The sequence below is a fragment of the Apodemus sylvaticus genome, chromosome 8 (assembly GCF_947179515.1).
Source record: "Apodemus sylvaticus chromosome 8, mApoSyl1.1, whole genome shotgun sequence".
Taxonomy (NCBI): domain Eukaryota; kingdom Metazoa; phylum Chordata; class Mammalia; order Rodentia; family Muridae; genus Apodemus; species Apodemus sylvaticus.
The window spans coordinates 62610095-62622401 of record NC_067479.1 but is presented as its reverse complement, the minus strand read 5'-3'; the positions used below and the strand labels follow the sequence as shown (position 1 = coordinate 62622401).

General features: G+C 43.9%; 1 protein-coding gene and 1 non-coding gene across 7 annotated transcripts in view; both read left to right on the top strand.

Moving 5' to 3' along the window:
* Positions 1-12307, top strand: part of Kif13b (kinesin family member 13B) — a 163503-nt gene that overhangs the window by 102281 nt on the left and 48915 nt on the right. For all 6 annotated transcript variants that reach the window (XM_052191202.1, XM_052191201.1, XM_052191206.1 and 3 more), the window contains exons 20-24: positions 1576-1725; positions 2040-2168; positions 7405-7575; positions 8744-8901; positions 10948-11080. In XM_052191202.1, the coding sequence (XP_052047162.1) occupies positions 1576-1725; positions 2040-2168; positions 7405-7575; positions 8744-8901; positions 10948-11080 (741 nt within the window). The remainder of the gene's footprint in view (positions 1-1575; positions 1726-2039; positions 2169-7404; positions 7576-8743; positions 8902-10947; positions 11081-12307) is intronic.
* On the top strand, positions 4108-4241 carry LOC127691733 (small nucleolar RNA SNORA36 family). The gene has a single exon (XR_007979330.1). It is a non-coding gene; the product is annotated as a small nucleolar RNA SNORA36 family (small nucleolar RNA).

Genomic DNA, 12307 nt, shown 5'->3' with positions numbered 1-12307 from the left:
TGTTGTTCTAGCATTAAAGAAAAATTTATGTTAATCCTTAGGTTGTTAAGCTAAGTAGTTTAATAGTTGGTCATGTGCATATTTTTGTTTGTATCTCCTCTTTTCTCTTTGGATTCTAGCAGAATTTCCCCTTTTCATCTGTCTTAGTCAGGGTTTCTATTCCTGTACAAACATCATGACCAAGAAGCAAGTTGGGGAGGAAAGGGTTTATTCAGCTTGCAGTTCTGCATTGCTGTTCATCACAAAAGGAAGTCAGGACTGGTCAGGTCAGGAGCAGGAGCTGATGCAGAGGCCATGGGCCAGGGTTCCTTACTGGCTTGCTTCCCCTGGCTTGCTCAGCCTGCTTTCTTATAGAACCCAAGACTACCAGCCCAGAGATGGTACCACCCACAAGGGGCCCTCTCCCCCTTCATTACTAATTGAGAAAATGTCCTACAGCTGGATCACATGGGGGCACTTCCCCAACTGAAACTCCTTTCTCTGTGATAACTCCAACCTGTGTCAAGTTGACATACAAAACCAGCCAGTACACCATCTGTCAGTGTGTCTGTCTCAGGTTGCTCTGGGTCTCTTTGAGAACCAGGCCTTCTCAGTACACTGCAGACAATTACTCTGCAGTTGATGGGGTCACATCCATCAGTGCACCCTGGTATTCGTTCACACTGCTAGGAAGGTCTCCGAAGGCACTGTGTTTCCAGAGTGAGTGCCCCAGCTCTGCACTGGTGCTGGCCCCACTGCTGCCAGGCTTCCTTGTTTGGGTCAGCCATGTAGTTGTACATGCTTAAAACAGACACACAGCCCATGTCTTCTGTTGTTTTCTTCTACAAGTTTCTTTTGGGATGAGGTTTGTCTGTAGCCCAGCTTGCTTTTGCACTCAGGCTCTTCCTGCCTCAGCCTCCTGGGTGGATGGGGTCACGTTGGATCACTACCACAGCCTGCTACCTAGACCAGTGTTTTCCGTCCTGCTGGGCCTGCTTCCACATGAAGTTGTTCTTTCTTAGCCATTTATTTATTTATTTATAGATTATCATCAATTGAAATGGCTTTTTATGGCTAGATGATATTTTATTTATTTATAGATTATCATCAATTGAAATGGCTTTTTATGGCTAGATGATATTTTTGCCTAAATTCATAATTTTCCTCAGTATTTCTCTCCAATTCTAACTTGGAGATAGGTATAACAATGAGTGCCAAAAGAGCCCAGCCCCTGCCTTGGCTGCCCTAATTTGCAGTAGTGCGTTTAGCAACTCTGTAGGACTTCTTGCCTAAAAGATCAGTGAAGAGGTTAGTGCTCTTAGCTGCTTCTTTTCAGTCACTGAGGCAGGAGAATCTCTGTGAACTCAAGACAATTGTGGTTTATATAGTGATTTCCAGATTAACCAAGGTCATGCAGTAAGACCCAGTCTCAAAAAAAAAAAAAAAAAATCAGGATAAAAGTTGTTTGTCAACAAGGAAGCCTGGTAACAGCAGAGCCAACACCAGCACAGAGCTGGGGCACTCACTTTGGGATCACAGTGCCTTCAGTTGAATTTATTTTTTCTTTTGAATTTGTATATTTGGAATCTCTTTTAGGTTACCCGATCCTACTTCAAGCGTGCTGACCCATTCTATGATGAGCAGGAAAATCACAGTCTCATCGGTGTGGCCAATGTCTTCCTGGAGACCCTGTTTTATGATGTGAAGTTACAGTATGCTGTGCCGATCATCAACCAGAAGGGAGAGGTCAGCTATTACTACCTCAGTTGTCAGACAGCTCAGGGAACAGTGAGGAGTGCCGACAGGACACTTGTTGTTAATGCCTTCGTTTTTTAACCAGTTCTGACTAGTGATAAGTATTTGTCTTATGGGTACACTGTGTTTCCATAGGGCTATACGGAGGACTTTCCTGTTTTACTCAGATTGCAGAGCAGCTGTTAGAAAGTCACCCTTTAGTGTCCCACACATTGTCACCCTCCAGCTTCATGAAGGAAGACAGGTCCTGACAGGCAGATTGAGCTCAACCCAGAAGCCAGCGTTTGCTTTGCTTCCTCCTTCAGGTGGCTGGCCGACTGCATGTGGAGGTGATGCGGCTCAGCGGGGCCATTGGGGAGAGGATCGCAGGAGGAGATGATTCTGCAGAGGCCAGCTCTGAAAAGGAAGCCCCAGAGAGCAGGCTCGTGTGCATGGTAAGCCAAAGACCTCTTCTAGAAGGAGCCCAGGTGGGACCATCAGTTTGATGGTAGGTTAGATAATAACTCATTTCAACAGCTTATAAATGCCTGTCTTCAAAGAAGTCTTTTAGTGTTCAGTGTCTTAGGGATTGTGTTTTGACATACTTCTGGAAAGACTCACTCAGCACTTCCAGTACGTTTTTTCCTGCGGCCTTGGACCAGTCACCTTTTCTCTGCCACTTGGCAGTCAGGGTGAGTGAGCTGCTTAGCTGTCTGGCCCATATGAATCTTCTATTACCGGAGCTCTCCCATTCTGCTGAAGATCACTGTTTGCCTCTCTCTGGTCTGTCCCATAGCCATTTTATTTTCACCTGGCCCTGCTTCTCTGTACCCCTGGTTACTCAGTGCCTTTGCATGTGCCATCAAACCAAACAGTTCCCAGCCCTTTCAGTCTGCTCTTCTTGTGCATGCTGTAAGTGGCAAACCATGAGTGTCAAAAACCTTTGTTAAGTACCAGGGTAGAGATCAAAGTGCCAGGTTCCTGCTGTCCAGTAGCTAGAGACATGTGGGTATGAGCAGAAACCTCTAGTGTAAGATTCATTGCTGTGATACAGCAGGTACCAGATGTCCCTGTGTACAGAGAAGCTGTGAATTCAGATGGTAGGTTCTGTTGGAGGCTGAGGAATATTCTGGGAGAATGAGAATGTAAGAAAGGTGTCAGGTAGCACCAGATTTACAGGCACTGTGTGCTTCCTGGGGGAATAGTGTGGCCGGTCTCATGCTCCCTGGCACCTGCCCCCTCCTCCCTCTTTATGGTGCAGTTGTTGTTTGACGCTCCAGATGCCCCCTAGTGGGTCAGTGCTGCTAGTGGTTCAGAATTTGGTGACAAGGATTTTGGTGACAAAATCAGCAAGAGTCTGTAGTATTTTAAACAAGATGATTAAAAGATGTGTGAAGGAGGAAGGAAGCCTAGTCAGCCCTTGGTTCTAACCTCGTCCTAGGTCAAGCTTCTTCCTCAGTAAGTATCTCTACTTGAAATATTTTTTTCTAGTATTTCTAGTTGAGGTTGTTGAAAGGAGTAAGTTACCACACAGCCATTGGGAGGGAGAAGCTAGCGATGCTGAGAGCCAGTGTCTGCACAGTGAGGAGGACTGTAGTGCTGAGACAGGAGCTCCTGCAGTGGGAGGGGCCGGTCCCAACTCACCAACAGCCTCGCTCTTCCTCATCTGGACTCGACTTCACAACCTCTTCCTCAAGGTCACGCGCTTGCTCATCAGAGATTGAGATGTAAGCTTTCTGGCTCTATGTGGCCATTTCTGAGATGACAGACAGTGATTACCTCTCCGGGAGATCAGCTTTCACTGTAAAATAATGACAATGATGCCCGGCAGTGGTGGCATGCAGCCTTATCCCAGTACTTGGGAGGCAGAGGCTGGTGGATCTCAGAGTTTGAGGCCAGCCTGGTCTACAGAGTGAGTTTTAGGGCAGCCAGAGCTATGTGGGGAAACACTGTCTTAAAAAAGAGGAAGATTGGAATTTGTCATTGAAAAAAAATATGTATCTGAGATAGCATGGCTATTTTTAAAATAACAAAATATGTTAACATTTAATGGAAAATACGAAGCACGAAAGCAGTAAGGAAAGTGATCCTTCCCTGCCCGCCTGCTTCACAGCGTCCAGCAGCCAGCTGGCTCAGTCATGCACTTCATGCTGCCCTACCACAACCCCTACCTTCAGGAGCAGCTTGTTGCCACTCTAGCATCATACCTCACATGGAAGTAGCATGCATCTTCAAAATAGTGGGTACTTAACAAAAACAAACAACAACAACAAAAACAGAGAGGGAGAGAGGATCATCTGGGTGTGGTGCTGCATGCCTTTGATCCCAGCACTGGAGGCAGAATTCTGCAGGTAGAGCTCTGTGATTTCTAGGACAGCCAGGGAAACACATCTTCCCCAGAGTGTTGAGTTCAGTTCAGGGCAGCTTCCCTGTTCTGTTAATTAAACTTTGGGACATTGAAAGTGGCTGAGAAAAAAATGATTGAATAGAGAGTATTACTCTATTCATATACTTCCTAGCCTACACATACACACACACACACACACACACACACACACACACACAAAGAAACCATCTTATAAAACCAAAGAAATAAAAAAATAGAAAGAAATTTAAAAAATCAGTCAATCAAAATAATAATTCTTAAGGCCATCAACCGTGGAGTCTGCTTTCTTAAGTGTCTTTGGTGGCACTACCCAGGTTTCTTTTATCTCCAGGTTCTATACTCTCTCCCTTTGAACTCTGCTTGTTGTAGCACCTGTGTTGTCCTGTTGTTCGGTTCATAGTCATTACATGGCATGCTCAGAGGCACTAGACCTACGCTGGGAGTTGCAAGGTGCGATGCACTGTAGAGTAGGAAAGCAAGAGTGTGATATAGGTGGTGGTGGTAGTGTTTATTTCAAAATTACTGGGTTTTAAAGTTGTCTTTATGTCATAGTGAACTCTTAGATTTAATATATGTGTCTTTGAATCCTGGGTATTCATTACTTGTATCAAAGCTCCAATGTTCCTAAATTTGAGTGGTGGCAGTCCCTTCAGTCAGCCCTCGAGTTCCGCAGACATGATAGGTTTTGGGTACAGGAGACATTTTTCCTCATCTTGCCTACATTTCCTAGAACCCACCATTTCTTAAGATGCAGTATTCATTTAAGTTGGACATACTTCTTAGAGACCAAGCCCTAGCTGTAGGAGCTCATTGTGTAAAAAGGCAGGCAGCTGAGACATCACAGTGAGAGAAGCTCCTGTGGAAAGTCAGTCGTGGGGACAGTTTCCGTCCTGTGAGGGAGGGAGATCACTGGCCATATAGACATTCCTTTTCCCGGAATGCCCATAGTTCTGTTTTCAGAAACATTGCATTGAAAGCTCCAGGTGTCAACTCCTGCCAGTTCACTTTGGCTCTTTCATGTCCAGCTGCAAGTTGAATGCTATCCTGACACCTTGTGGCGATTTCAATTTTTGTAGCAAAATTTACAAAAAACAACAAAAAAACCAAACCAAACCAAAACAACAATAAAAAGCCTAGCCCATGTGGTTGGCATGTTTTCCTCATTCCTGGTCTTCATTCCTGGGCGTCTCAAGCCTCAGGAGCTCCTGTGGAGGGCAGGTCAGCACATCTGGTCTTGCCCTGGTTTATCCCAGCCTTAGCTGAGGTTCATGTCTGTAGGCACTAACTGCTTTCAGATGGAATTCCATCAGGAATCAGTGTGTGTGTGTGCATGCGTGCATGGGTGCATGCGTGGTCTATCTGCTCAGCAGCCCCTGGCCCAGCCAGCATTCATCTCGGAGCTTTCAGTACTGAGGCCCCTCCTCTGTAAGGGCAGACATAAATCTCTGCCTGGAGAAAGCTAAGTTTAAGCCTTTAATTTACACCTTACCCAGGCTAGGCTAGTAAGGCAAGGGTCCTTTTAGGTCTGTGTAGTGCTAGGACCTTGTGATCATCCCCCACAGCCCACTGCCTCATTCAAGTTATATAATAAATATTCTAAACATGTAGAGTCTGAAAATTTTTCCTGGAAAGTGTATCCTAGAATACTGATGGTCAGTTTGTGGAGAGAGAAAACACATCAGCCTGTTAGAGCCTAGCTGCATGGGTGTTGATTTAACAGGAAGAAATGACATAAAGTAACATCCATGTTCATTGTTGACCTGTTTAGTCTATGTTATACAGGAAATCTGCTTTTTGTGATTTTGTGTGCTTGGAGTCCCTAAATGCCACTGTTATAGTTGAGGTTGTGTAACTGTGAGAACTTATACACTGGGCTGTCTAATTTATTCTTACTAAATTTATTTACTAGAAACAAAGTGACTCAGATGACTTAGGAAAGTGTTAACTTATGACCACTTCAGTTGTGTGAAAATCTTCCTGCTCAGACTAGATGGTTCAGATTGAGGGTGGCTTTTTCTTCCTCAAAGATCCAGATGAGAAATGAGTCTTCCCACTTCAAATGATTAATTAAGGGGAAAAAAATCCCTTACAGGTGTACTCAGCCATTTGGATTTTAGTTAGTTCCAGATGCAGTCAAGTTGCCCACCAGAAATAGCCAGCACACATACCATTAGAATGTAGTATAACTGATAATTCTAGGATTTACTTCATAACTGTGTGCTTTGAACACCATGGCAAGCTACCACAGAAACCCCAGATTCAGATCCAGAGACTGCTGCCAAAAGTATGAAGAATGTTTAGCTGCTTTGGGATCTGGCATGGCATCTGGAGGTATGGCTCAGGAGCATTTGCTGTTCTTCAGAGGACCTTGATTCTGCTTCCACCAGCTGCTTATACCAGCTCACAACTGCTCGTAACTCCAGCTCCAAGGGATTCTTCTGAGGGCACTGCTCACATATCACTTAAACAGACAAATAAGGTGTGTGTGTGTGTGTGTGTGTGTGTGTGTGTGTGTGTGTGTGTGTAAGTGGGGCTGGAGAGATGGCTAAGAATGGTTAAGAGTGTTTGCTTGCTGTTCTTTAAAGGACTGGAGATCAGTTCTTAGAACCCAAGTCAGGCAGCTCATGACTTCCTGTTACTCCGCCCGGGGATTAGAGTCCTTCAGAGACTTTAGGGTCCTCTCATCCAGAGCTTCCTTTGAGTGTTTGCTGGCATTCTCCAGGGAGAGGGTATCAGGGTAAGTGTCAGTATAGAAAACAGAAACTCTGTGGTCCTCACCTCTTCTGTTTTCCCCTCCATGTGCTCAGAGAAATTCCCACTAGGGGTAAAATAAAAACAAAGTGATATGATTGTAGCACACAGTGTCTCTATTTGAGAACTGAGCCGCTCCTCTTTATACTTACCTTCTGATAAAGTAAGTGCGTAGCCTTTCCTGAGGTTTGCTGCTTATTTACTCAGATGTGGTTTTGTGCTTTGCTCATTGTGCTGAATGGCTTTGTGTTTTCCTTATGAAATGCTGGGTGATGTTGATTTCCAGAATTTTCTTCTACAGTAGTGATGATAGTATCCTACCTGCATACTGACAAACTAGGATTCAAATGCTTTTGTTAGCTTCTAAATGCTGCCCAGAATCCACCCTGGTATCTGATTGTTGTCATTGTGTGTCAGGCCTGTATCCTAGGCCTGGGCCCACACTGAATGGTATACCTCACATAGGTGAATGGTTGTGACAGAGTCAGGGCAGGGCCTGCATTAAGTACTCCTTGGAGCCTGCTGGTCGAGACACGAATTTTATTTCCTTTCAGGTTAAAATACTGCAAGCCACGGGGTTGCCACAGCATCTGTGCCACTTTGTCTTCTGCAAATATGACTTCTGGGATCAGCAGGAGCCAGTGACTGTTGCCCCCGAGGTGGATACGTCTTCGTCTCCCACCAGCAAGGAGCCACAGTGTATGGTTGTGTTCGATCATTGCAGCGTGAGTTCTTTTCAGTCTGCCTTGGTGTTTTGGTTACTCATGTAAGCACAGCTAAAGAGCAAGTGCTGTGTCTTGGATGATTGTGCCAGTGTTCAAGTTGGAGGGTTTTCTAGTCCTAGACCAAAGTGTTAGTTCATTCAGCATGTCTGCAGTTAAGAGTTAACTTCTGTTCAAAGAAAAACAAACTTGTGTAGATATATGTATGAGCTCTCTTCTCCGGGGAGTCTGTTTCATAAAAAGGTTAAAAAACTAATGTTTTAGTGAAAATGAAGGTAGTAACAAGACCAGAGACCACCCTGCTGGGCACCCCAGGTTCTGCCATGTTGGTTGGTTACTCTTTCAGCTGCTCCTGACCTGTTGTTATTATTGATTTTAAAAGATTTATTAATTTATTATATGTTAAGTACATGGTCGCTATCTTCAAACACCCCAGAAGAGAGCATCAGATCCCATTACGGATGGTTGTGAGCCATCATGTGGTTGCTGGGATTTGAACTTAGGACCTTTGGAAGAGCAGTCAGTGCTCTTAACTGCTGAGCCATCTCTCCAGCCCTGTGACCTGTAATTATTAATGATGATGTTTTTGTGGGCTGAATAAACTAAAAGTAGTGACTGTTGCTTTGCCTTTGGAAGGATACTATCAGAGCTTGGACTGGCTTTTGCTATTTTTGACCCACAACAAAAATGAAAACTGGCTCCCAAAACATTGCTAACAAAACAAAGTAATTTGCTACTTTTATAGACAAGTCTTTGAAAATGAGATGCTTTAAAGTTCAAATTAATAGCTATGTTTGCATATTTTTTATTTTAAAAGATTGGGTTTCTTTTTTTTAATCATGTGTTTCTTTATGTGTGTGCTGTGCACATGAATCCAGGTCCACACAGAAGCAAGTGGTATCAGTCTCCTGGATCTGGAGTCAGATACGTGGTTGTGAGTCACCAGAAGTGGGTCCATCTCTCTAGTCCCTTTCAGGGCCATATTTATATGAAAGCAAGAGTGTTAGTCTGTGTGCACTTCACTGTTAAATGACCATCTGTTGTATGAGGAAAGTATGCCACTGTTTTTGTCTTTCCTTCCTGGTCTCATTAAGGATGTGTGACACCTGGTTTAAGTGGTCAGAAGACCAAGCAAGTGTGTGCTGCTCTGTAATGAGCTGTTGTGTTTCAGGAGTTCAGTGTTAACATCACAGAAGACTTCATTGAATATCTCTCAGAAGGAGCCCTGGCCATTGAAGTCTATGGACATAAAATGAATGATCCCCGGAAAAACCCAGCCCTGTGGGATTTGGGAATCATCCAAGCAAAAACAAGGAGTCTTCGGGACAGGTGAATCTTTTAAAATTAATTAACTCAATCTTTAGTTAATTTTTAATGTATCAGTGTTCTGTCTGCATGTACACCTTGCATGCCAGAAGAGGGCATCAGATCCCTTTACAGATGGTCTTGAGCCACCATGTGGTTGCTGGGAATTGAATGCAGAACTTTGGAAGAGCAGCCAGTGCTCTTAACCACTGAGGCATTTCACAGACCTGACAGGTGAATGTTTGATATCCGTTGGATCCTCATTTCTAGCTTTAAAAATACTGTTGGAGATGACTGTCATCTATCTTTAAATTATTTTGCTTTCCCTTGTGTATGTGTGATATGTACACCTGTGCATACATATTTGCATGAGTGTGTGTGGGGTGTGTGCTAGTGCCTGTGGGAGTCAAAATTGACATGGGATGTTTTCCTCAATCACTCTTCACCTTATTCATTGAGGCACAAGGGCCCTCATTCAAACTCAGAGTTCACTTAGTAGGTCTAGTCTGGTTAGCCAGCTTGCTCTAGGGACCCTATGTCTGTGTGCTTAGAGCTGTAATTATGGACAGGCATTAGTCCGCCCAGCAGTGATGTGTGTCCTAGACTCTAGTGGGTGCTCATGTTTGTGCAGCAAGCGCTTTGACTATTGGTCATGCCCATTATTTATGAGTTAATGGTCACCTTCTCCCAAGCATGTTTGAAGCTGTTTGAACCAGGGCCTCTCAAATGCTAGGCAAGTCCTGCACTGTTCTGCATCCCTATCCCTTTCCAGTTTTGAGTGCCATCAGTGATGGGAGAAGGTAGCTCATTTGATGGCATAAGCAGTTTCAAAGGGAATGACTCAAAGAGGCGATGTTTTTGCTGCCATCTAGTTATAGATGAAAACCAGATTCTCTCTCTCTCTCTCTCTCTCTCTCTCTCTCTCTCTCTCTCTCTCTCTCTCTCTTGGTTTTTCGAGACAGGGTTTCTCTGTGTAGCCCTGGCTGTCCTGAAACTCACTCTGTAGACCAGGCTGTTCTCAAACTCAGAAATCCACCTGCCTCTGCCTCCCAAGTGCTGGGATTAAAGGTATTCACCACCACTGCCCGGACAGATTTTCTCTTTGAGCAAATCCTAAATTAGAAGGTGAGATTTTTTTCTTAATTTTCTTATTAACTGACCTGAGAGCACATTCTTATCAAGTCATGGATGATACCTTCCTATGTGAAGAGCATCCTGTTGTTTAACTTCTGAGTACTGACTAGAGTATTTCAGTAATTGGATAGCCTTGTTCAAATGTATTTGTCATGATCCCCCCCCCAAGAGCAGTGTTCTCTCTCTCTCCCCCCTTCCTCCCTCCCTCCCTTCCTCCCTTCCCTCTCTCTCTCTCTCTCTCTCTCTCTCTCTCTCTCTCTCTCTCTCTCTCTCTCTCTCTCTCTCTCTCTCTCTCTGTGTGTGTGTGTGTGTGTGTAGAACACGAATCCGTGTGTGCACATGCATGCATATTTATGTGGGCTTGAACTCTGAGCCATTGTTCTAACCCCACATTGTAATTTTCTAACAAAATAAAAGTACAACTGAGGTGTAGCTCAGTGGTAGAGCATTTGCGTAGCACATGAAGGCCACCTGAATTCAGTCCTCAAAACTGGAAACAAAGGAAAAAAAAAGAATCGTCCTGGGTTGATGCTGTCAGTTCGTCTTTTGGTTTACATTATTTGCCATTATGTGCTATACATTTCTTTCTGATCTAAAGATCGTTTCACTGTGTTTCTTTGTTTACAGTCATTCTCACTGTTAAGACTGGAAGGTCCTAAGCTGTCTGTATTGAAGTAGAGAGGCATGGTTTGGGGGCTGGGGAGGGAACTCAGTCGGCAGGGTGCTTGCCTTGCATGCGTGAAGCCCTGGGTTTGGTTCACAGTACTGCATAAACTGTGTATGTTGGCATATACTTGGAATCTCAGAAGGAGGCAGGAATATTGAAAGTTAAAGGGTACCTTTGACTGTATAGTGAGTCTGAGCACAACCTGGTATATATGAAACCCTTCCTAAAAAAAGAAGTGTAATTTCTTAAGACCTGCATATATTTACTAGGTGGAGTGAAGTCACCAGAAAGTTGGAATTCTGGGTTCAGATCTTGGAACAGAATGAGAATGGTGATTACTGTCCTGTAGAAGTAATTGCTGCAAAAGATGTCCCGACAGGAGGGATCTTCCAGCTCCGACAGGTACCAACATTGTGACGTCATAGTAAATTTCTTGACACTAGATGGCTTATACTGGATTCTTTTGAACAGAACTTTTGATAATAATGATGATGAAATATAAAATGGTCAAGCCCATTTCTTTGAAAGAGTTAAATGTATTGACATTTATTTATCTATTGTTTATGTCTGGATTAGGTTTATGCCACTGTGCACACGTAGAAGTCAGAGGACAGCTTGTGAGGCTCGGTTTTCTCTTCAACATATAGTTCTGGGGTTTGAAATCGGAATATTGTGTGATGGTGGCAAGGTCCTTTATATAGCCATCTCCCTGGTCCCTTTCTAGGTTTTCATTTTCATTTTCAACCCCATTTCTTATATGAAAATTGTCTCTTACATTATGTGCATTTTCTTCTATTGTCAAAAGTCTTACTTCTTAATGATTTTTTAAAAAGGTTTATTTATTATATCTAAGTATACTGTAGCTGTCTTCAGACACGCTAGAAGAGGGGTCAGATTTCATTATGGATGGTTGTGAGCCACCATGTAGTTGTTGGGATTTGAACTCAGGACCTTCAGAAGATCAGTCAGTGCTCTTAACCACTGAGCCATCTCTCCAACCTCTAAATGATGTTTTAAAAGTAGTTTCTAAAAGGGTTAAAAATAAGCTTTTTGAAAAATATTTTATTATTTTGTATGTATGTGTCTGAGTTGTATATGTGTGAGTCTGTATGCCGCAGGACACAGTGCAGCTCAGAGGATACTTTGGAAAAGTGGGTTCTTTTCGCTGTTTAGGCCCTGGTGACCTGAGAATTGAACCCAGGTCATCAAAGTTGAAGCAAACACCTTTACTGGCTGAGCCTTCTTGTTGGTTTGAAAATGAGATGCGTTCAAGGAAAACTCAGAATTGAAGAGTAGGACTTAAGGCAGACATACCAGGCAGCTTCATGTGCTCATGAACATGGGAAAACAGTTCAAGGGGCAAAGAGTGCTAAATACGCAGGGGAGGACAGCCAGCTCCTGGCTGGCCCTGCAGGGCCTAGCAGTGCTTGTGAGCCCTTCACCTGGAACACAGAGAGGGGTTAGCCCCAGTGTTGTGGGGTTTTGTGAGAAGTAGGAGAGTGTCATATAAAGTCCTGTGCTTGACACACGGCAGTTGTTAAATCACCCAGGTGAGTGGCCATCTGTCAGTCTGTGCTGCTGACCTACAGTGACAGAGCGGGTTTCCATATGTGATTAATCTCTTTCTTA